Consider the following 23,708-nt stretch of genomic DNA (forward strand, 5'->3'; position numbering starts at 1 on the left):
GCAGAACACACCTACTGATCATAATGCTTTATGGTTGCAAACGATTAGATCAAGCAAAATCACCCATCTAAATAAATGATAACTTACTATGAAATAAAATAATACTTCATTAGGTGTAGTTGTGAAATACTTATTTCTTCTCACAAGTTAAATATATGGTGTGAAAGAAGAAAGGGCGAAAGGCACTACATATATATAGAACTACTTATTAAATATATTATGTACTGCAGATCTACGAACGATTACATGAACACAAATGATTACGGATAACCTTTTCATTTTCAATGTTGAAAGATTTAAACTTCCTACTGCAAAGTCAATTAGATGTGCAGAATGAGAAGTCAAATATGGGAATATTTAGTAAAATGTATCATTCAAATCACAAAATATTACCTATGAAATCTGTCAAACCAATGAGCTCCTTTCGAAGAACTGAGGCAAATTCTCGCTCTTTAAAAGATAATGCAATTCTGGTTGTGTTTCAATCCCAAAACTGAAAACAGAATAAAAAGAAATCAATTTCTTGCACGACAGAAAACTTTAATTTTATGTAATGTGACTTTGAAAATATTTAAATACTGGGTACCAAAATTTAATTTTATATCTGATAGTGATAACTTTCACGCATATTCACTTAGCCCCTCCAATTTTACAGTAGTGGTATCCAGTGCAATCAGAGTCCAGCCCCTTAAAAGCCACACATAGTCCAAATTCAATTTTTGGTTATCTAGAGTAGGAAATGATAACTTTTTTTATGTGAAGAGCAGTTGTAAGATCAAATCATTCAAAATGTATTGCATTTACTTTGCAATAACGCTGGTTTGGGCTAGCGATTTTTAAAAACTTCTACAAACATATCTGAGCAAATAAGTCACTCTTTACTAATCTATAACACAAAACTGGATTAATATTTGACATAATGGATGGTCTAATAACCATTTGAAACAGAATATAGTTGAAGAATATCACTAATTCAATGTACTCACTCATCTGGGAGGGGCTGCTGGTTGATTTCTACATCATAGTGCAGAGATGTGCAAGTAGCAGGACAGTCACAGATACAGTCAGGATATGTAGATTTGAGCAATTCATCTGATAAGTTCTTGGGTCCTCCAATAGACCCACCTCTGCTATACTCGTAGTCCTTGAACGTACTCTGGATTCTGTCTCCCACCCATTGTCGGTAGTGAAGAACTATTTCTCGCCAGGTATAAACGGCCTCCTAATATTGCTAAAAATGTTTTTAGATTGAATATTTAATAATTAAATGCAGCAACAGCTTCATAAAGAAGTTGCTTTACATTCAGATGCAAAAGTTATTTATATTACCTGGTAAGTACAAAACTCAGCACAATCTATAGTGTGCCTGTCTCCCACAGATTTCTAACAGTGTTGTTGAGTCCTACAATCAAAAATTAAATTATATTTATTAATACATTTAAATAACCAAGTTACATAAAATATTGTTTCATAATGCCTTAAACACAACAATTTAAAAACAATAATCATAATTAATTATTAAATTCACCAATATCCAGTTTTATTAATTCTTGATATTATTATATGTGTTAAGGAATGTACACATTTAATTAGCATGTAATGTGTAGGCCTACTTACAAAATACAATTATTTTCAATACTGCAAATTTGAAAGTTATCTAATAAAGTTATGACCCTCAATCCCAAATTCATATATTACAATTTCTTTTTTATAAATGATTGTTTTCCTTTTTTTTTAAATATAAGTAACATAAGCACTTTTAACATTTACACAGCTGTAAATGAGAAATCAGCATACTGACGATATAATATTTTCTCATCCACCAATTATCCGCCAATTAATTCTTATGTCAATATTGGTGACAAAGTCTGTTAGCATTTTCAGAGGAAGAAAGTCACTTTATAAACCTTTTAACCCAAAAAACCAATTATATCCATATATCGAAAACAAAAAACTTGTACAGTCCTAATTTCCAGGAGGATTCTTTGTTTGAAGGTTATTTTTGACGATGGAAGGATTGTGAAGGAAACAGGATTTTTCCGGACATTTGCCATCGTTCAGTGAAACAAGAAATCAGTAACACTACGTTTCGAGATCTGCAATCTGATCTCTTCTTCAGGTAATAACTAGTCTAGTTTGTAATTATGTATTAGGCTAGTTATTACCTGAAGAAGATTGCAGATCTCGAAACGTAGTGTTACTGATTTCTTGTTTCACTGGAATGATGGCAAATGTCCGGAAAAATCCTGTTTCCAAGGAGGATAGTGGTAATGTACATAAGATTTACAATGTCAAATTCTGAAGAATAGTAATAAAATATCTAAAATGTCAATTCAAAAATTCTTTCTGGCAGCTAAGTCGTTGAGTCATCATCTTGTACGTGATGATATCAACTACTTAAAAATCGGCTGGCAATCATTATGGAGAGGATCAAAGTGAAATTGAAATATAATTTACTTATCTACTTGTTAGAGTACACACTGCACAATTTTGGCAATGGCATAATAGACTTGACTAACTGAAATAAAAGTTCATTAAACTCTCACAAATTAAAACTAAATAATATCTTGATCATTTTTGCAATAATACTCTGTAGAATTATTGTTTGGGACAGATGAGTAAGTATTCCCAAAAGATCTTTATCAAATGTTACAGACTATCGGCTCTTTTCTAGTGTAAAGGGTTTGGATTTGTGCAGATTGTGATTCTTTCAGTTAACTTGACTGGCCTTAGAGAAGGAAACCTTGGGATGTTTCATATTAGAGGCCAAGCCAGTTACTAAAAACTTTCAAAGTAGAAGGGCATAATCTTATTAATGAAAGCATCTTAAATGTAATATAACGGAGCTCTATGAATAGTTTCCAAACAGAAGTAGGCATATATTCTGGGTACTTATTATTTCAGTACCTATGCGTGAGAGGTTGAAAAGTTAAATACAATTTTTTACTAGTTCATCTTTGTTTTGACATTGCAGGAGCAGACATTTCTGGTTCTAATCAATTACATTTTTGACACCACAGTGTAGTTTACCTGTCCCAATGCCTGGATCAAGAAAATATACAGAGTGAGAAAGTCCACTTCGGTCCAAAAGCTAACTTTTAATTGACCTGACTTATAAATCCACATGAAACTTTCAGTGTGAATAAATGTTTCTGTCCTCTTTAGTGAAAACACTTTCAGCTGAAGAGTGGCCGCCATTTTACTGTCAGTTAAATTTTGGGCTATATTTGGTAAATTATTACAAAATTATTATTTCTTCAGAATTTCTATATTTAATGGTTCCATACACACCTTTCTCTTCAATAAATATTAAAAAAAGAATTAACTGGATTGGTTCAGCAATTCCTGATATTAGAGCTTAATAACACATTTAACGATTCATTTTTATTTATAAGAATAATGCTGGTATATTACTTGGCAGATAAAATGGCACACAGTCACACAAATCTGAGAGAGCAGTTGACTCGACATTCCAACTGGCAGTTTCTCTGAGTGTAGGATCGGAAAAGCGACAATTTCCTCTCATGAGAGAAATAACATTTCCTGTGTTCTGGAGAGTACTGCAGAAGTTCCTCTCTGGCAGTGACCAGGCTGGGCAGTAAGTGAATGAACAGATCACCACTGTATGGCAGATCATGGAACTTATGAGTGTCTGGAAGTGGGATCTCAGCCGGGTGATGAAACGCAATCTACAACCATTACTACAATGTTAAAGCCTCATAGATCTTATCAAAAAGTAGTATTGTAAACAGTGTGATGTGTCGACATGCAAATAATACACACAATTACTTTAGTACGTTTCTATAATTAACTAACTACAGTGAAAAAATAATGATTTGTAATCTAACCTTTTAACGGTGTGGTTCCGAAAAAGTTTAAAACATTTTCTGGATCTATATTCACTGAAAGAAGATATCTAATGTTTACCCATAGTCAACATTTCTAGGATCTATTACATACATTCAGAAACACCCAATGAATTTATTTAATACAAACCGAACTCCTCTTGTATGCAGAACTACCTTTATAGTTTCAACTAATGGAAACCAAATACCAGTTCTGAATATATTTTGATGGAAGAGTTGCTACCTGTATTAGTCGGTACAGATTACAAAAATTGTTTTTCTTGTTTTCCTGAAATTGTTAGTAATAATATTCCTCCTAAAAGGTATTCATAAAGTTATTCTTCCAGGCCAAAGCGTCACAGAACAGGAAATAAGTCCAAATCTCTAATAAATACTATTCCTACACCTCTCTACACTAGTGGTTTTGAGTATTCAATATTATTTAAGCATCCCTTGTTACAGAATCGGTATACAGCTCAAAACACTACCACAATTATTATTTAAAAGACAATTATTAAAAGGGTTCACCACTGAAAATAATGAAAAATTATGAAGTTTTCAAAAAAGTTTTTTTGTCAGATTTTGTCATTTGGAACCTACTGAACCAAGAAAATAGTACCCTAAGACCTATATCTTAACCCTAAGTATTAAAAAATAACGTTTTTGCAAGCGCGTCAATGTCCAAAATTTCACATTTGTACTAGATGCCTTTTTTTACTAAAACATCATAATCTTTATTTCTTTGATATATTTTCATTATAAATATGTAAACCAGATATTTAAATCTAGTTTAGTACACATATCAATTATTGTACTGTTTTATTTTCATTACTCTATGCTGAAGAAGAAGAAGTAGTAATAGAATAAAAACAAAATAATTTGTGTTCTGTCATCTGTCATTCTACGGTTGAGTTTTCCAGTGTTGTTTCGTTTTGAGTAAAGTGTTAGGAGTTCAGTTTTATGCCAATAAAAATATGGGATAGAGGTCCAAGAAATTAACAAGAAAAAATGTTGCTAGTAAGAAAATAAGGACAATATTTGCAAAAGCGGTTATGAGGTGCAACCTTGCAAAGTCTTGTAAAGTATTGATATCATGACACAGGTATCCATGAAGAAAGTGGGTGTTTTTTACTACCTAATGATGATGTTACTGTACCAAGTACATCTGAACCAGGTACCTCATGTTTCTAATCATAATGAGAATGAAGTTCCTAAGTAAACCTACTGGCCTTCCGCGCTTTACCAAATGAGCTAATAAAACAGATATGTTACATTTGACGATAAAAGCGGGGCCTAAACTATATTGTTTGTAGATGGAAACAAACTATCCAAATGTTATGGAAAACATTTCACTGTTGTCCTGAGTGTGACAGGGATACCCTTCAAGTTCCCTTTCATAATGCCTTCAAAGGGAATATGCACATGCTTTTAATATGTCACCCCCCCACCCCCCCCCCCCCCCACCCCCCCCCCCCCCCACCCCCCCCCCCCCCCACCCCCCCCCCCCCCCACCCCCCCCCCCCCCCACCCCCCCCCCCCAATGAAACATCAAAAGAATTTTCTCAAATAGTTACAGTGAAGGAAAATAGCCCATCTCACTACATTGAATCATTATCAGTTGCAGGAGTCAAAGATAAGGAGAAAATTGGAGATTTAAATCATAACAATAAAGTTACCAATGATAAAACATTATCAAATGAATCAGAGGAGATTGACAAAATAACTTCAAATGCAGGTGACGATAAATCATTGTTCATTTTTGGACAGAAAAGTTCACATGTAGAAGAACTGCAAGAATGTTCTGAGAAAGACACTGTTAATGAAGCAGTAGTTCCAGAACTAACCGAGGAACGTGTAACGTGTGCAGTATCTACTAGTTTAGATGATAATGCACCCACAGTAGAGTCGCCTGTAGATAATGACAGTACTAACCAAGTATGTGATACAGTAACATCTAACCTATCAATCCCTCACCTTCCTTTAGTAAAAAGCCTTAGTGCATCAGGCCTGGTTGAGCCCTGCCATAGTAGTGTCCCCCCAAGCAGGACAGTACCTGAAGAGACAGCAGCTGGCTTGCCCCCGGCCAGTGTCAAGGTCTCGCAGTCTCCTGTCAAGCTCAGCACTACGCCAGGCATCCACCGCCGTTCTTCAGATTCCGATCTCAGCATTACTCCCAAAGGCATGTATATGTTTTGTGTTCTGTCATAAAATAATCTCATTGTATACATTTTTTTAAAAGTATAGATTGAGTTATGAGTGATGTTTGAGCAATATAATAAAAAAAGACAGTCAAAAGTTTCTTACTAACTCAATATTAAAAAAAAGTAAAATAGGTAAAGTAAATTCCTGGATGTATATAAAGACACTCTTGAACACAGGGTGGAGAATGACTATAACTCAGTAGATTGTACTAAGGAAACAAACACTTTAAAACTTTATTTTTGCTTAAAGAATTCTTGTTTTTCGACAGAAACAGGCAGTCGAGGTACAAAAAAAGAACACAACATGGCAAATGAGGTACCTCATAGTCACTGTGTGATACAATACACTCAAACCGACTAATAAAATAGTTGAAATGGCAGGATGAAATTAGTATAGGTAAAATATCTTTGTAAAAGATAAAAAGAAAGAAAATTTTTCTTCCTCTGCCGTAACATTTGTGGAAATTGTTACTATTAGTTACTGTACTGTATTATGTATACACTATCTAGCATTATGAGCTACGTATATCTAACTCAAATCCAAGGTCTGACTGACATCTTAGGCATTGTGGCCATCAGCTTTCCATTAAAAACTGCTTATATGTTACCTCAGGATGATATTTAAAATTACTGGCCTAATGTTTATCTAACATTGTTTAGAATTCATGCTGAACTTAAGACATATTTCTGAGAAAGGAATTCAATAAGAAGAACGGCACATACAAACAAGTCTTGCATTTCATATTATTTTAACAAAATATATTATACTCATATTTTAGTACAGTTCTCATTATTATATTCTTATTAATATTTTTATTATAAAAAATATGTCTGTATTCAATTTTAATTACCTCTAATTGTTAATGTTAAAATTGGAATCTCAAAGGAGGCTTAGTCTCTTGAGGACCTTAATTTCTTTGCCATTACTAATAAAGTCACTTTAAATTGTGTTTAAATTTCTTTATTTTATTTGAAATAGATATTATATGTTTTGTTTTAATGATAGTCTCTCATGGTACTGAGAATTATTTTATTTTAATTTCTTTAACTAATGATTGTTTTTGTATCAATAAGTGTATACATCATGTTTCCAGCTGTATGCTTGAAAAAATTATATTTTTTTGTTTATATAAAATACATTTTTAATTTATTGGGTTTACTATAGTCAGCCCACAGTTCGGTTGATTTATATCAAGGTTAATAATTCCCATGTATTCAACATCAACTGTATATATATTATATATATATATATTTGGTAGTTTTTTATACAGACTGTAATTTTTTTACCTATTTTACCTTTTCTTTAAATCTCTATGATATGATACAATTGGATACACTGGAGTACAAGATTTAAATAATACTGTGTAATATATTAATTGATACTTGTATTCAAATATCAGTTTTAGAACTGTGACAGGTTTAAATACATAACTAATAGTTTACTTGATTTTCATTCCGCAATATAGAATCTTACTGAGCAATAAAATAACACATACACTTAAAAAAGAAATAAAACTCCTGTTGTAAACAGCTGGTCAAAATTGCTTAACCCTCCATCGGGCGCTAAACGGAGTTTTCCTCCGTGTATTTTTTATTATTAAAAATAGTACTACTTTTCTGATGTTGGCAGTCGTTTCCCGCAGTGTACTTCACGAGCATCTTTCGGGGAAGCGAAACAATAGCCTCCCGCTTATCTTTGTCAAAATCTGTCAGTATGATGTCTACTTCCGTGCGAGACTGGACGATTCCTCCGTGAGTGCCCGATGTCGTGTTTGTAGTCCTTGGACGAAATCTCCGTGAGCGCCTTATAGTGTTTAGTTTTTATGGAGAGTAATAATCCGTGTGCGCCTAAATGTGTGACCTGTGATGGTTTCTTTTTAAGTTTTTACAATATATTTTTATTTGAATTTTGTGAAATGGAGAATGAAGACGAGAGACTTGTCAGTACAGTACCCGTGTGCTAGGGAACATTTCAGTACTGTTTATGGAGTGAACATTGTCGTTATAAGAACCAGAAGGAAAATGTTTTGAAACTTTTTGTAGTGTTAAAAAAAAATGTTTAGTAAAGAATATAATTTTTATTTTAGAATAATATAATTAACATTACAATTGTATAATATTTCAAGAATTGAAGTAAGTTGTTTTTGTAAGAAGTTAAAACTAAGTTAATTTCCATATATTATTACAGAAGGTTAAACATTTTTACAATTAAATGCATTATACCTTAAAATAAATCATGTTGTTATTATACAATAACATTTTTTTTAATTTCGAAATTCTTATTTGGAAAATTCATTACATAAGAGAGTAATTATTATTTAAATTCTAAAAATGAATATATTACATTGTAATTAAATCATTATGAATATTTTAAACAAATAAAAAACAGTTCAAACGACTATAATATCCATTATTCACTAACCTGGAGGAAACCTCCGTGAGCGCCTGATGGTGTTTCTAATTTTAAGCGCCTGATGGAGGGTTAAAGAACAATTATATTGGATAAAAATGCTTGAGATATGTATTCTATAAAACTAGAAAATCATGAAAAATAATATATTTATATCTAATAGTGCATGTTGCAGTAGCACTGAATGTTACAATAGTTTGTTATTATTCTTTTAAATAATGTACTATGGTTCTGTATTGTTTGATGACTAGATTTTAATTTAGTTTTTTGAAGTTGCATGTTCAAAACGTTTTATTTAGATTTAACCAAAACGTAAAATACTGCTTGGTGTTTTTCTAAATATAGTAATTAAAACACTGTGATAAATATTAAGACATATTTACATAATTAATCAAAACTGTTCGAATTTTTGTACATATACATTTTATCTTTTTAGTAAAAGATAAAATGGAGGAGAAGATATTGATTATAAATATAGAGAAGATAAAAGGATAAAAAGATATTGAGGAGAATTTTTTACTATAGTATCAATATCATTAAAAAAAAAAAAAAGCGATCCTAATGAACTGAACTAAAATTTATTGTAGGAGACAAACGTTTTTTTCCAAATTCAGGACAAGTAGAAAGGACCACAGTTAGACAGTAAGATCACTTAAAATTCTGACCCTTGAGGGCTTAGTGGATTATGAGTGCTGCATTTTTGTCAGAAAGAACCTTAGCCTCTAGAAATGTCAATGGGTCTTATCACTCATACAATACGAGAAGCAGGACCTTGCTGGCATTTCACAGGCATTCCACACAGAGTATGAAACCCTTACACCCCTATGCGTGATCATTTATAATGCCTAGCTCACTGATATTAAAGACACAAATTCAGAACTTGCCTTTAAATGTAAGTTATAAACAATTTTCCTGGAAATAATGCCATATATAATTAAGGATCTCTTTTAATAGCAATTTAATACAGTTAATAATATCAGTATATTAGATTTTTTGTACTGTTGTTTATTTTATTTAGCATTGCTTTAGTCCGTCTATTGTACTTATGACATGTTTATAAACTACATGTCATGACGCATAATAAAATGTGTTTTGAACCAATAAGTGCTTGATTGATTGATTAAGGTTTCCTGTAGTGATTGGAAATACTACTGGAAATTATTGTTAAAACACAACATTTAAAAATCACCAATGAAATTAAGGAATTTTTGTAATATAACAAAAGTGTATTTCACAGTTTAGTAACAAATACATGTTTTTCATTATATGGAAAGGCAATATAATATATAATTAGAACTGTTTATTATGTGGATGAGGAAGAGGATTATATTTACTGACTTTACAAGCAGCAAAGTGTACTAAGGTAGGAGGATGTATATCCTTACATGCTTACAGGATGTATATGTACAGGAGCTTGTAAATATAATTTATCTATGTTGGAGTTGTGTTATGGTTGTACTGAAACTAGTAACACTTTTAATGTTTACTGTTTTGAAACCATAGTCATTGTTATAAGTATAGTGGCTCCTTTGGTAATATTGGGTAATCAAATAGATTCACAAAGTTTGAAACTGGAAATTTTGAAGTGGTCCAATCTCACTAAGACGAATAGATTCAATAACCAGTGACTCAGATAAAGCCTTTAAAAAAGTCTTTGAATTTTAGCTGTATTTATACCATGTTGATATTGTGCAAGGGAAGCAAAGTCTCTCAGTGTTGTTGTGGTAGTGGCATATGGATTTTTCTAGAGTTTAAAACAACCTATAAGCTGGAAAGTGATGTAGCCCACCATTTCTTTCAGAGCTACTTTTTGAAGTTATATTCTACAACCATGAGTATAATATTGTTATAGAATTAATTTGTTGACCACTCTAAATGTAATTTGGCTGTGAAAACTGAAAATGATATCTTGTACAGTTAACAACTTGCAAGTATTAAATTGGGGAGGTGAAAGCCAATTAGGGAAGGGGAATCTAGTCAACTCGCATGGATAATAGCATGGGAAAAGCTTGTTGGCATTTGTTTACGTTCACCAAATTTACCCTTAACCAAAGCATGTCCAAATGTTCAAATGATCAACTTTTCCAACATTAGTTTGCCCAAGCACCTTCAATGAAAATGGAAAATGAAAGGAACACTAATTTTTTGTTTACCCATAATCTAGATACAAGTATATCTCACCACCACCCACCCTTCTTCTGTCCCAACTTAGGGCTTGAAGGTACTGCTATGCCCCAGAATCAGGTATCTTGAAATAAAATTCCTCCTCCCTTGGTATACAAGGAAGCTTTAAATACCACAGATTTCTTAAATTTTAAGGCTGTGACAAGAGGCAAACACTAAGGTTGGATTTGGAGGCTTGCCTCTGAGTTGGTGCATCCTGCTTCACAAATATCATAGAAATAAATTAAATACATGTGAGCGCAGTGGTGACTTGGAGGACAAACAGTTTATTGGAGGTAATTGAATTCAAGAAGAGTCTAAATGTCATTGATGTAACGGCACTGGTGATCTGCTTTCCTTGGTATCTAGATTCAGAAAAGGCTCTTTTACATTCAAGTCTTGTATCTCTTAAATAACAATATATATGCTGAGGAAATTTAATATTTAATAACAGTATGGTTGTGTTTCTAAAGATGGCACTAAACAACTGATTCCAATAATATGTGCATTGAAATATCAGTCAGGTTTACCAATCATCTAAATAGTAAAATTAAAATTCTCTTCAAACAACCATACAAAAATGGGATTAATGAATTATTTAACGAAACACACAAGCAAAATATAACATGTATGGCATTTTTGAGATCAGTAAAAAATCTATTTCAATGGATTACGTAAAAAATGGATTGTTGCATTTAAAAAATTTTATTTCAACCTTACATCTCGTGGTTTCTGGTCTTAACAGTTTTGTATTATAATATTTAAAAGAAGAAGTTTTATGTAGTTTACTTGTAAAAAACTTTACACTATATGTACTATTAAGAAGAGCTGACAGTTTGAAAATGTTGACCAAAAACAGTTTTTTGAGTGCAGCAAGTGAATGCCACAGTAGTATTAACTTTAACACAGTGATTTGTTGGTTTTTATTGGACATAATAACAAGACCAACAAATCAATGTGTTAAAGTTAATACTACTGTGTCATTCACTTGCTGCACTCAAAAAACTGTTTTTGGTCAACATTTTCAAACTGTATATATATATATACACATACAGACAGTTTTTAATATGCATATCTGTAATCGCTTAGTTAAAAAGTAACATGTCGATAGTCTTGGAATAAAATCAAACCCTTGGGAGTTTTGAAAGATGTACTAAATGTTTTCATGTTTTATAAGCGAATGACTTTTTACAGATATTTTCTATAATTTTAATACAAAAAAACATGTTTTTTGTAACTACTTTAATGCACTTTTTATTCTTTTCATCGTTACAGTACTCATAAATCATCTTACTTTGTGTAATAGAATTGTAATAGACCCGTTTATTTTAAATCCTGAACAAACCAACTATTTTATATTTAAACGTTAGATTAAAATTTATAGCTAGTATTATTTGTCATTTATGTTTTTAAATGTGTTTCTTAATATGGTATCATAACCAATCTTTGTATTGTTACAAATTAAACATTTTGAAATTGATACGTGTTATTTGTTACTTATTGGTATTTTATTTTGGAGTTATATGTAGGGTATGTTATGTTAGGTTTTTAAAGAGCGTGATTATATTTACTTGGTTTATGTTTTCAATTAGGATCCCATCTGGAAGTAATGACAAACAGTAAATCAAGTAAACTTGGTATGAAATCCATATCATATTTGATGTTTTTGCACATGAATAATGTTTTGTCTTGTGTTTGCACTTAGGAAGCACACGGAAGCGTGAGTAGTGGTGTGTCGATGTTAGATGTCACTTAGGTAGGACTATCGTCGCACTCCCCCCTTCCCCTCTCTCATTTTCGTCAGTGTTGCCAATTCCGCTATTTGAAAATTCACGTTTCTTGTTTAAAATTGTAAATGCTGTGTATAATAAATCGAAGATGGTGAAGGACTCTGCAGATCCCATACAAAAGATGAACGCTGAAATGAACTATTCTAACAAGAGTGGTTTAGAAAATACTTCAAGTTTTATGTGTATAAAGGTTGATACCTGTTCTCATATAACATTTGAATTTACTTGGTTTACAAAGTTATTTTAATTGTAATCTGAGGTCATATAAGAATTATTGTTTTTAATTTTGATCAGTCTTAAAATGGATGACAAAATTAACTAAGTATATCATATTATTTTTTAAGTTAAATTAAAAATATAGTATAATTTTATGTTTTTAATTTTTGAATATATAAATTTTATGCAGCTATTGTATTTCATGTAATAAATGTTAATTGTTTATGTTATTATATAAAGCTAAAATTTGTTTACTTGTTATGTTTCATTGCTAAGTGAATCATAGTAAAAATAAAACATATTTGTAAAGAATTAAAGAATTTAAAAAAGTGTGTTTTATGTAACCAAAAATTAGTGGCCAGACCATTTTGACTTATATAGGAAAATATTTGATAATGCAAGTGGTTGATCAGTTACACTAAAAAAATGTATCATTCATAATTATTTAAGTGATTACAAAGTTAGAAAATAAATGTGAAGCAATGACTAAATTAGATTGGCAACACTGGTTTAAAATCTTTTATGCTTTAGTTTAATTTCTATGACAATGCTATTTCACTACCGTACCCCAAGGTGCTTGAATGTCATGTTTTCTATAGGTGTTGGTGTAAGGTGCAAAAGTGCATTGTGAACCAAGAATTTCAAAACTTAACACATATGAATCCTGTTTTTTAGTTACGCACTCCACTTATTGAGCTAATTTTCCTGTGAGCTAACAACTTTTTGTTTATCTTTAAACCAAGATTTAACATTAATTTTTTGTTTATAATTAAGTTTAATGGAAATTAATTTACTATTTCTAATTGTCTTCATGTCTGTTATTCTGGCATTATTAAGTGCTTTTTCTCTGACTCTTGAACTTGAAGTATATAGCTGTAATAGAGCTGTAATTGCAACTCAGTTTCTATGTTGTAATTATATGTTGCTTGTACGTTTTGATTTGTCCTGTGTAACATAAATTTTTGTTGTAACTCAATGTGAGGATAGTCATCCAATCAAATGGAAATAAAATAAATTTAATAAAACAAACTGTGAGTTTCTGTATTTTATAATCCAGCAGATTTCATTAGTAATATAATGTACTAACAGGCCTACTTTTTAAAATACTTATTTAAAAATTATACTTATTTATATTACTTGATTTTGTAGTTGGTAAGGTGCTTTTAATCAGTTTTCGGTTGTTTGAGTTGTATTTTTATTTATGTTACGTAGGAGTGTTTCTCCCAATAAAATCAGTATAAAATAGTTAAAATATAGGATTTTTTGTAGTAAAAATATTACATTTTTTCAAGCTAATAACATTTGAAGGAAATGTAGCATTTTGAACATAAGTTATATGTTTTTGAATTTAAAATATACTTTGGATGTTTGTAAACGTTGCATTTCATACTGTATACACTATTGGAGGCAGTGTTGTCTTCTGTGGTTCAAACCTCTTTTATTCTATGTTTCTGTGTTTTTTTTTCTATGTTTGTTTAGTTTCTGTATTTGTTTGTTGTTTTTAATTAATATATTGATTGTTTTTACACACTTGAAATATCAATATAGACAATTTGTCTAAAATCTAGAAACGAATAACAACAAGCCAAGAAATATTTGAAGGTTTAGTGTCTTAAAATTGGATGAAAATTATAAAGACAAATTAAACTGATCAGCAAAATTGAACTGCTGCAACTCTTATTATGGGGTTTAAACTTTTAATACTTTGGAATTGGTTTTTTTTGATGATTGAAAACTTGTCTGATAAAGTGATCTTGTTTTAAGTTCTTCTAAAAAGATATCTCCACTTTTTACTAAAAAAAAAAAAAAAAAACAGACACATAGATACGGAGTAAAACAAGTAATAATGGACAAGTCCCTCATTAATGCCTACCTTCTGTTCTAAATTATGTGCTGATATTGAGCTATTTAAAATACTTTATTATTTTCAAGTGAGGATAATTATTTGAGCACACCAAATATAGCAGCATTACATTGTTCGGTTTTACTAAAAATAAATTAAATGTAATTTTTACACTTCTTTTAATTAACAGTACTTAACAAGATGTTATTTACAAACTTCATGGGTATGTCTCAATTTCATGATAGGTGATTTATTTTCAAACAAAATACTAGAATAAATGTAAAATATTTTAAATATACGTTAATTAAATAAAAACAAAGAAGACAATTAAAAAGAACGGAGAATATTACTATTGTAGTATACACATTATTATAGAAATTATTAAGTATCGTTATACAATTGTTCTTAAATTCATAAAATTTGTTTGCATTGTAATGGTAATGAATTCTGAGAGGTGATGACTAATATTTGACTGCAAAATGTCATAATCTTCATTTATTTTACTAAATACTCTATTTCACCATTTTCACATTGCCAGGAGTTGTATGGGACCGTCTATTAATTACGTAACGCTAAAATCAGACTTTTCTGCCCCTTCACTACCCTCTAGTTACGGACATGTAACATTAACTAGTAACCGCTCCTCAATAATTAAAAAATGCTGCCACCAACACCCACAATTTATATTATTGTAAAAATTATGATATAATAAAGGCAATTTTAAACTCTTATGGAAAACACGGTTTATTAATATAAAACTGGCATTCCTCAACTTTAGAACATAACTTTGAACTATTTGTCGTTTGGGACTCACTGTTCTGTTAAGGTAGTATACATACCGAAAAACCTTGATACTACTCAGCTGAATTTAATGTGACTGTATATGCTTGTAAGCAGATTTTTTCGGCATTTAATATGCACGAAATGTCGGCGCGTCAAACTTTGTGAGAGGTTTTTAGGAAAACGGAACGCTCATCCATTTTAATTTTAAGAAAGTGTCAAAATGGATGTGGAAGAAATCATTTGTGTCAGTGCATTACATTTGCTGAGTTGTCTGCTCGATCTGGTGAAGTTTTCATCTGCATAACTTCAGCTCAACATCTGTCCTTTCATTTCTATTACTATAATGCTTGCAGCTGACATTGTAATGGAGCTGGGCGTTCTTCCATTTCCACAATAAACATATATAATGGGGCATTACGTTATTTAGGGATGGCCCTCTACAAAGTCTAAGTAAGAAAACTTTTAATCCCAATAATTTTAGTTGCATTTCATCAACAAAATCTAGATTGAAACTTTTTAAAATATAATTTTTCAGGTAGTATTTTTACGAAATTTGAACCGTTTAACAAGTTATAAATAATTTAATCAAAATCTTTAGCTTTAGAAAAATTTTGTTGGTAAAAACCATAATTAATATTAATTACAAATTTTCTTTTTCTTTTTATTCGAAAGAATAAAAAAAATATCTTTACAATGGAAAGATTTTTGAGGTTATTTACAAATTACATTGGCATTTAAAATTTTATTGGAATCCGACAATCTTTATGGTCTTTATTTATCTAAATACACATATTTGCCAAATAAAGTTATAAATAAAGTTAAAATTTACTTGTTTGTTTGGTTTTAAATTTCTGTATGGTTGTAGTAGTATACATTTTAAAATAGGGTAGCGCAAAAAGTATGGTCAGATTTTAACTACGTAGTTCTGGTAGGGAGAACATGTAAGTAACAGTTGGTAGCCATCAGGTGGTTGACCGCAATGTCCTGTTCGCCCAGAGATGCAAAGTGGAACATTAAACATCGCGTTTGTGCTGTGGAGAATTTAAGTAGAAACGGGAACTATGCAACGGCTGTTTTAATATGGGTGACTGCATTTTGCACAGCAAGATCTGTAATCAATGTCAAACTTATCCAGTGTACCCATTCAGCAGCAGCTCTAGGGAGTTAGAGGATCAGTGCATCACGGTCCTCGTTGGTCCACTAGGTGGCACGCAGCAACATTGGACAGTGCATTTTACGTGAGTTGAAGTTTCACCGAAAATGATTTTGTGAAATAATGCTAGATTTGTCGCAGAAGTGGAAAATTCTAATAAATTTAGAAACTTTAAAACTAATTATAATTAATGACAATTACAACTACAATGAATAAAAATTACAATTATAATTACGTTTTGGAGAATTCTGAAGAAAGGCTTCTGACATGCATGAATAAAGAAGGAAACCAGAGGTTATTTTTCACAATTTAATGAACACTGTTTTGACCGATTTTCTCTAATTGGGTTGAATGTAGATCATATAAATATGAATAAATAAATTAATATTATGATAAACACTTTAAAATTTATGTTTTTAAAAAAGGACCATTCTTATTGCGCTATCTGTTATGTTTAAAAAAATAATTTTCTGAGAGTCTAAAAATGGATATCTATACTAAAAACCAAAAATAGCTTTTTTTACCAATAAAACACTTTATTCCCTACACTATGGAGAATAAAGGAAGTAAGCTAAGTAATTATAACTGAAAGCAATAAACATACTTCTCATTTATGCTGTGTTTAATAAAAGCTTGTTTGGTTTTGAAAGACTGAACACATAGTGCTCTGAGTAGATGTAGTATCCATTGAGCATTTCAAGCTTACTGGTGTTAAAGGGGTCTAACTGTAGTGTGTACTAGCAATCAAGTATTCATATTCAAAATGTAAACAAATTAAATCCAGTTTATGTAAAATGTGGTAGATTGTTTTTTTCTTAGTTGAAATTTCAGAGAAAACTCAAAATTAAGTTTTAGATGAATGAGTTAATCACCTTTTGTGTACAGGTAACAGTTTGACGAGCAGTGGTGACCGGTCATCTGTAACCGGCAGTGGCAGAGCCTTCCAGACCATTTGTCCAAAACTGGCACTGAAGAAAGAGCCGATAGAGCCGATGGAGTTCCCGTTCTTGACAATGAACAAGTTTCCTCCAGGATTTGTTGTTAGTATAGGTAAGACAAGAGCTACCAGTTAAGCGTGAAATTTTCAAATCACATTTTAACAATTTTGGTAACAAAACAAATGTAAAATGTACACATAATATTTTAGGAGATAGTAGGATTTGTTGAATATAACTTATTTATTAAAATATAGCTATTTTCGTGAATGTATATGAATCCTTTTCAAATAGAGTTTTCTTGGGTTATCTATTGTATTATCGGGCAATCTGAAAAGATTCAAGAAGGCAGAAATTGGATTGGTGATGATTTTGTTTAGATCATACTTAGACCAAAAAAGCTTAGGATTGAAAATTCGAGAATTAGGCAACAACCTTTTAAAATTTGGAGTCATATTCAAGATTCAGAAATTTTCAAATTGCCTATTATATGTATATATATTTTTTAATTATGTTGGTTTTGGGGTCTATGATTTGTTAACCCTTCAACGCGTTTTGCCGTACTAGGTACGTCATGACACTTTTACTTGAGATCGCGTTTTGCCGTACTGAGTACGTCATGGAGTAGTCGGTTATTTTTGTAGCTGTAACAGACGACTATCGAATGTTTTCAATGAAAAATGTATACCAATCGAAAGGAGAAGATTCAAACTTTCGATTAATTGAGTCGATATCTCGAAAAATCGATCTTTAGAAAAAATATCTGAGAAATCAGCTGCATTAAAGACGACGTCATTGCCGTGCAGCCGATCGTTTGTCAGCTTACGTTTGTTGTTGTTTACAGTCATTGTTAGTGTGATGGTTATGTTCAACTGACATATTTTTGTGTGTTTTACGTTCCTTTGTTTAGTTATTATTATTATTAGTTTTACAAGCTAACTATATTGTTTTGAAGAAGGAAATCCCGTTTTGACAGAAACAATTTGTTGTGTTTTATAAACATGAGTTGGGGATGGTTTGTAGGTTAGCTAGCTTTTAGGGAAATTAACCTAAAGTAGGTTAATTTTGTTTAATTTGGCTAATTTTAAACACTAACAACATAGAAGTATAATAAAATAATTAAAAACTTGGGTAATTTGCTTATATTATTTATAAAACACAAAATCTCTAAAAAACCGCCAGAAAAATCAACGCAGGAGGGAGTATGACCATGAAAAAAAAAATAACGCGTTGAAGGGTTAAAATGAAAAAAACTCCTCCTGTAACTTCTGTTATGAGGGTGATTTCTGTAAAATAAAACAAATAAATCAAATCACACCTACAAAGAATAGTTGGACAAAGACTCAATAACAATATTCAGCTGTAATTTACAAAATATGTAAGCAATAAGTTTAAAATATAAGTAGAAATGCTCAAAAGCACTATCTTGTCCCCATTAAAAAAGCATGTGCACTCAAATCTCAGATCTCTTTTGCATGGTCTGTGGTTTGTTTTTTACTTTGATAATACTTACATCTGTAAATTCACTAGTTTTGTTTGTAATTTAGTTTTTGTGTTGTAAAAGCTATAGTTCAGTTCAAAAAGCTCAGTGCCAGATGTATGTTTTCCATTTTTTAATTTAGGTTGTATTGTTCTTACAATAACTCTTTGGTTAATTACAGCATCTACAGTAGTGGCTACATCTGTAAAGTTATCGGAGCGTATCAGTAATCTTGAGGAGCCAGAGAGCAGAGATGCTTGGTGGATGGAACTGCGCAAGGAAATTCGTAACCACATGCGAGCATTGTCTTGCAATGCAGTTATTGGCTACTCAGAAAATTCCACTATATGGTAGGCATCTCACTAATGGCATAAGCTTTATTTTCTAGAATTATTCATGAGCCCATTGTAGATATTGAGGAGATATAAAAACAGAGGTTGTGTGTAGATTAGATGTAGAGTACAAGTTATTTAAAAAACATACAAACCTTAAACTTCAATGCATATGAGGTTAGATTGCTGAATTGTTAGCAACTGTTTAGACCATTTTATATTGTATGTATAAATTTTCAAATCTAGTTAAATTTGCAACAGAATTGACTCTATACATTGTTTAGGTATGTATTAAAGGTTTCTGAGCTTTTGAGAAGAAAACTAACAAACTTTGTTTGAGGTGTATAAGCAATATTAAAAATTAAGAATAAGCAATATCATTATCCCTTATTTTTTCATTGTTTGGGGAGTAATTGAAAATTTAATTTAAAATTTAAAGTGTGTATAATATGGGTTTGTAACAACTAAAATAGGAATTGGTGAACAGAACATTACTAAACCTATTAATGGCCTAGTGTTTGACAAAATTATGACACACAGTCAAATATAAATTATCATTACCTATTATAATATATTTTGAATTTTCTTATAATGTATTATTTAATAGATTTCACAATTTATTTGAAAAGTGCACATGAAAAAAAATGAAATATTCCTTCCTAAATACATCAATTAATTCTTTTACTATCAGGCCGTAAGCTTCATGTTGGTGTCCTAATGGCCAGGCCCATCAAAATGGCAATTGGTTAAGTTTTAGAAAATGGGCTACAGCTATATGGTTAGGCGCATGTTATAATTTATTTATGGGTATTTATTTTTTAAATTCAAACAGTACAAAACACATCACTTTGAGATTTCAAAAGCACCAGAAACTTTTTTCAAACATCTTTCAATTTTACTATTTTACATTCATCTAATGGTGACTTAGAAAGTAAAAAAAGTATCTCTTTACAGATGTATTCATTTATTTATCTGACAACTATGAAATGTACATTTTCAAAACATCACTAATTGTAGTATGTTATATGTTTGAAATAATCTTCAATTAAACATACCTGAGACTTTAACAATTTTACTTAATAATAATAATGTTTGTATTTCTATGTTATAGGCTCAGTTTCACTTAAAAATTGAGGAAATGGTTACATCTATATATATATATATATATATATATATATCTATATATATATAAAAATGAATGTTTGTATGTTTGTCCTTTATGGAATCGTGAACTATTGGACCGATCATGATGAAAATTTGTACGTATATGTATTTTTCCACGGAGAAGGTTTATATGCTATGCCCATTGATGTAACTCACCACCAGGAGGCGCTACAAAATATATAAGTTATCAAAGCGCCTGCACATTGTAAACTACAATATTACGAGATAGTTGTGTATAATAACCACACACTATGTGAAGGCGCTAAGTTTTTATGGATATTTGTCTTTCAAATGAATTTCTGTTTGGCCTTATAGCTTGAATGTTAGACCACTTTATTATTAAGTACATGTACGTGTACAATGGCTATAAAAATACACTTTTGGCAGATTTTCTTGATAGTGTCAACAAGGTAAACTCTACATCGGCTTTGACAATATAATTCACTTGAACCAGAAGTGCTCATACATGAGCAAAGCTTACAAAAAGCGTGCGAAGCCGTGGGGAACAGCTAGTAATATATAAAAGTTGAGACTCTTAAAGACCTTAAACAATAACAAATATGAATTTCATATAAGGAGAATAGCAAATTAAAATTTTTACTTATTTATTAGAATACTAATTTGGCTAAGAATATTAACCCTTTGAGTGCCAGAGCATTGCTGTCAGCGATCCCGCATTATATGCAAGAAATGCCAGAATCGCTGTGAGCGACTTCTGCAGTAACGCTTATATTTTATATAGTATTTATCTAAATTGGCTCATTGACTATACATACGCATTCCAAAGGCTTCAACGTAACTTTTGATGTAGGTTTTGTTGCATTTTGGTTAGATTCTGATTTTTAACGGCGGTTGTAAAGTGAGCGCGTCAGTCGCGTTTTAGAATCGGCCGCTACGCGGACGAGCCATCACGTGTTTTGTTTGCGCTGCTGTTTATTTTGTAAATGATATTGAAAGCTTTTAAGTGTAAATGGGTTTGTAGTGTTTAGTATCTTCAAATTATTTCGTTTGTGTATGTTGTTCTAGTCTGTGTGTAAGTAGAACAATGACTTGGCCGCGAGTTACGGCGATCATAAGCATCAAGTACTTTACTAAATACGTTTGTATAGTTTTTGTGTTTGTTCAGTGATATTTATAAACAATGAGTCTTAAAAATATTGCTGACAATGAAGACCTAGTATTGCAGGCATTAGATTTAAGAATTATCATTGTAGACAATACACAGAGTGTTAGGTTAGGTTAGAAAATTTCTAGTTTTGTAGTAGTTCATATTTTCATATTTATTTTCCAAACATTATTTATAAGTATAAAAAAAATGTTTATATGTCTTTTTGTAAAGAATTAAATGGAGTATAAGATAGAATAACTAAAAGTGAAAAAATATAACAGTAAGTTGTGTCAAAATAAAAAACTAAATGTTTTTTGCTCATAAAGTTTTTGTTAATGATTTTTTTTATTTGTATAAAAACGGTAAATAAGTGATCAATGTATTATATGTATAAAGAAAATATATTTATCTAAAAAAAAAAAAACAAAACCCCAAGGCATTTTACTAATAAATAAATTTGTTATGAATTTTTAAACAGACCCTTGCAGAATCAGGCATTTTTGCTCTGTATTTTATGCATACCATATAGCAAAACGCTGCGGCACTCAAAGGGTTAATATACATACTTTGTAAAAATAACAATTGTGTGTATAAACAAAATTACACATGCTGGGTATCCACTGTCGTCTGTCTAAGTATTGTGATTTTATATAATGTATACAATATGTTCTTAAAATAACATAAAAAAATGTAGAGGGTCTACATAAAGGCCTTTGTGTTCTAACACCAACAATAACCAGGCCAATATATAGGCCCTTGGTTACCAAAAAAAAGGGTTATTAATAATTTTATTTGGTCCCAAAATATGGGAGTAAATATCACAATACAAGTATATAAAAAAGTAATAACAAATAAAATAATTTCCTATAAAAGTAGTGCTTCTGAAATTTAATGTTAGTATAATGATGAGCTGTAAAAAAGGTGTTTTGTGTAGTGATGATGTCTGTGTCCTGAGTGCTACTGGAACTGCAGCAATTGTAAACGTGCGACCTCTAGTGAATCCTCCGACTAGTGACACACCCGAGCCTCCCGTCTCAGCTACCATCCCCCTGCCTGCAACTAAACAGCTCTCCAACATGGCCTCCTCACTGGACCGCACTGAGTTTGAGGTCCCACCACTTAAACCTGATGTGGGTAATTTGAAAAATTTATAAAATATATGTTGGCTACCTAAAAAATTTTTACTTACAGCCTTTATATATTGTTTATAAATTTAAAGTTTTAATTAACTTTTGATACGTACTAACATTATATTTTTCAGGTTTTAAAACATTCATACTATGTAAAGGTCATGACAATTTAGTAAAATGTATATAAACTCTTTAAGTGGTAATAAGCAAATCCAGAAAATTCAAATCTCAAATCCATTTCCGAATCTTAAAATCAATTCTCAATTCTTGATTTTTGAATCCTAATAGAATTTTTTTTAGCCAAAGTAAGAACAAAATCAAAACCAATCTACTTTCTGCTATTCTTAAACCTTTGAAGACTGTTCAATGATGTAAAAAGTAATCCAAGAATACCTTTCTGTTTTAAAAGGATTTGCAGAGGTTACTTTTACTTGAATTTTATAGATTATGATACGGATATAATTTATAAAATCTATTTTAAACTTTAAATGTTCAAAAAATTTCAGATGACTTTTAGTCATGATAAACAATTATTAAAATACAAACATAACATATTTTATAGAAGAATTGTTTATACAACTCCAAAAACTGTATTTCTTGGTTGCTTCTCAACTAGCAGCCGTCACAGCACATAGATGCAGAAGATGCTTGGTAATTGCACAGATATAAACATAGACAATACAAACTGCAAACAAAATACTGTGCATTCGGAAAATCGCTGTGCACCAAGTGCATGGCAGGGAATAATTTTACCGTTAGGTTGTTAGGTCTGTGGTGTTGCCGAACACAGCAAAACCTGTCAGTTGGTGAGTTGAGGTTGTACGTGTTTCATTTATTGAAATTCTTTTGCATATATTTTTTTTTTTTGGACGCAATAGTTCTTTCAATAGAGGAATGCATTTTTCTCATTGAATACGTATATCGTGAAGGTGACAAGTACAATGATTTAATGAAGTGTAAATTTTTTGAAAAGTTTCCAAATTCAATTATTCTGACCATAATTCAGAACAAACACTGATTGAAAAGTTTCCTCAACTGTCTGTGTATTGGAACAGACCACACACGATTGACAAACTTAAAGCTGCGATAACGGCATACATTGGAGGAATCACTGTTCTTCAGTTGCGTAAGGTGTTTGCAAACAAAATGAAACAC

The 23,708-nt window shown here is 31.0% G+C and overlaps 1 protein-coding gene across 1 annotated transcript in view; it reads left to right on the plus strand.

The window, feature by feature from the left end:
- Positions 1-5,381: 5,381 nt before the first annotated feature.
- LOC124361316 (C2 domain-containing protein 5) overlaps positions 5,382-23,708 on the plus strand; it is a gene marked incomplete at its 5' end in the record, with an annotated part of 43,647 nt that continues 25,320 nt past the window's right edge. Inside the window, 4 exons of the mRNA XM_046815363.1 lie at positions 5,382-6,024; positions 17,290-17,454; positions 19,001-19,169; positions 22,358-22,553. Of these exons, the coding sequence (XP_046671319.1) occupies positions 5,382-6,024; positions 17,290-17,454; positions 19,001-19,169; positions 22,358-22,553 (1,173 nt within the window). The remainder of the gene's footprint in view (positions 6,025-17,289; positions 17,455-19,000; positions 19,170-22,357; positions 22,554-23,708) is intronic.

This window comes from Homalodisca vitripennis, chromosome 4 (assembly GCF_021130785.1).
Source record: "Homalodisca vitripennis isolate AUS2020 chromosome 4, UT_GWSS_2.1, whole genome shotgun sequence".
Taxonomy (NCBI): domain Eukaryota; kingdom Metazoa; phylum Arthropoda; class Insecta; order Hemiptera; family Cicadellidae; genus Homalodisca; species Homalodisca vitripennis.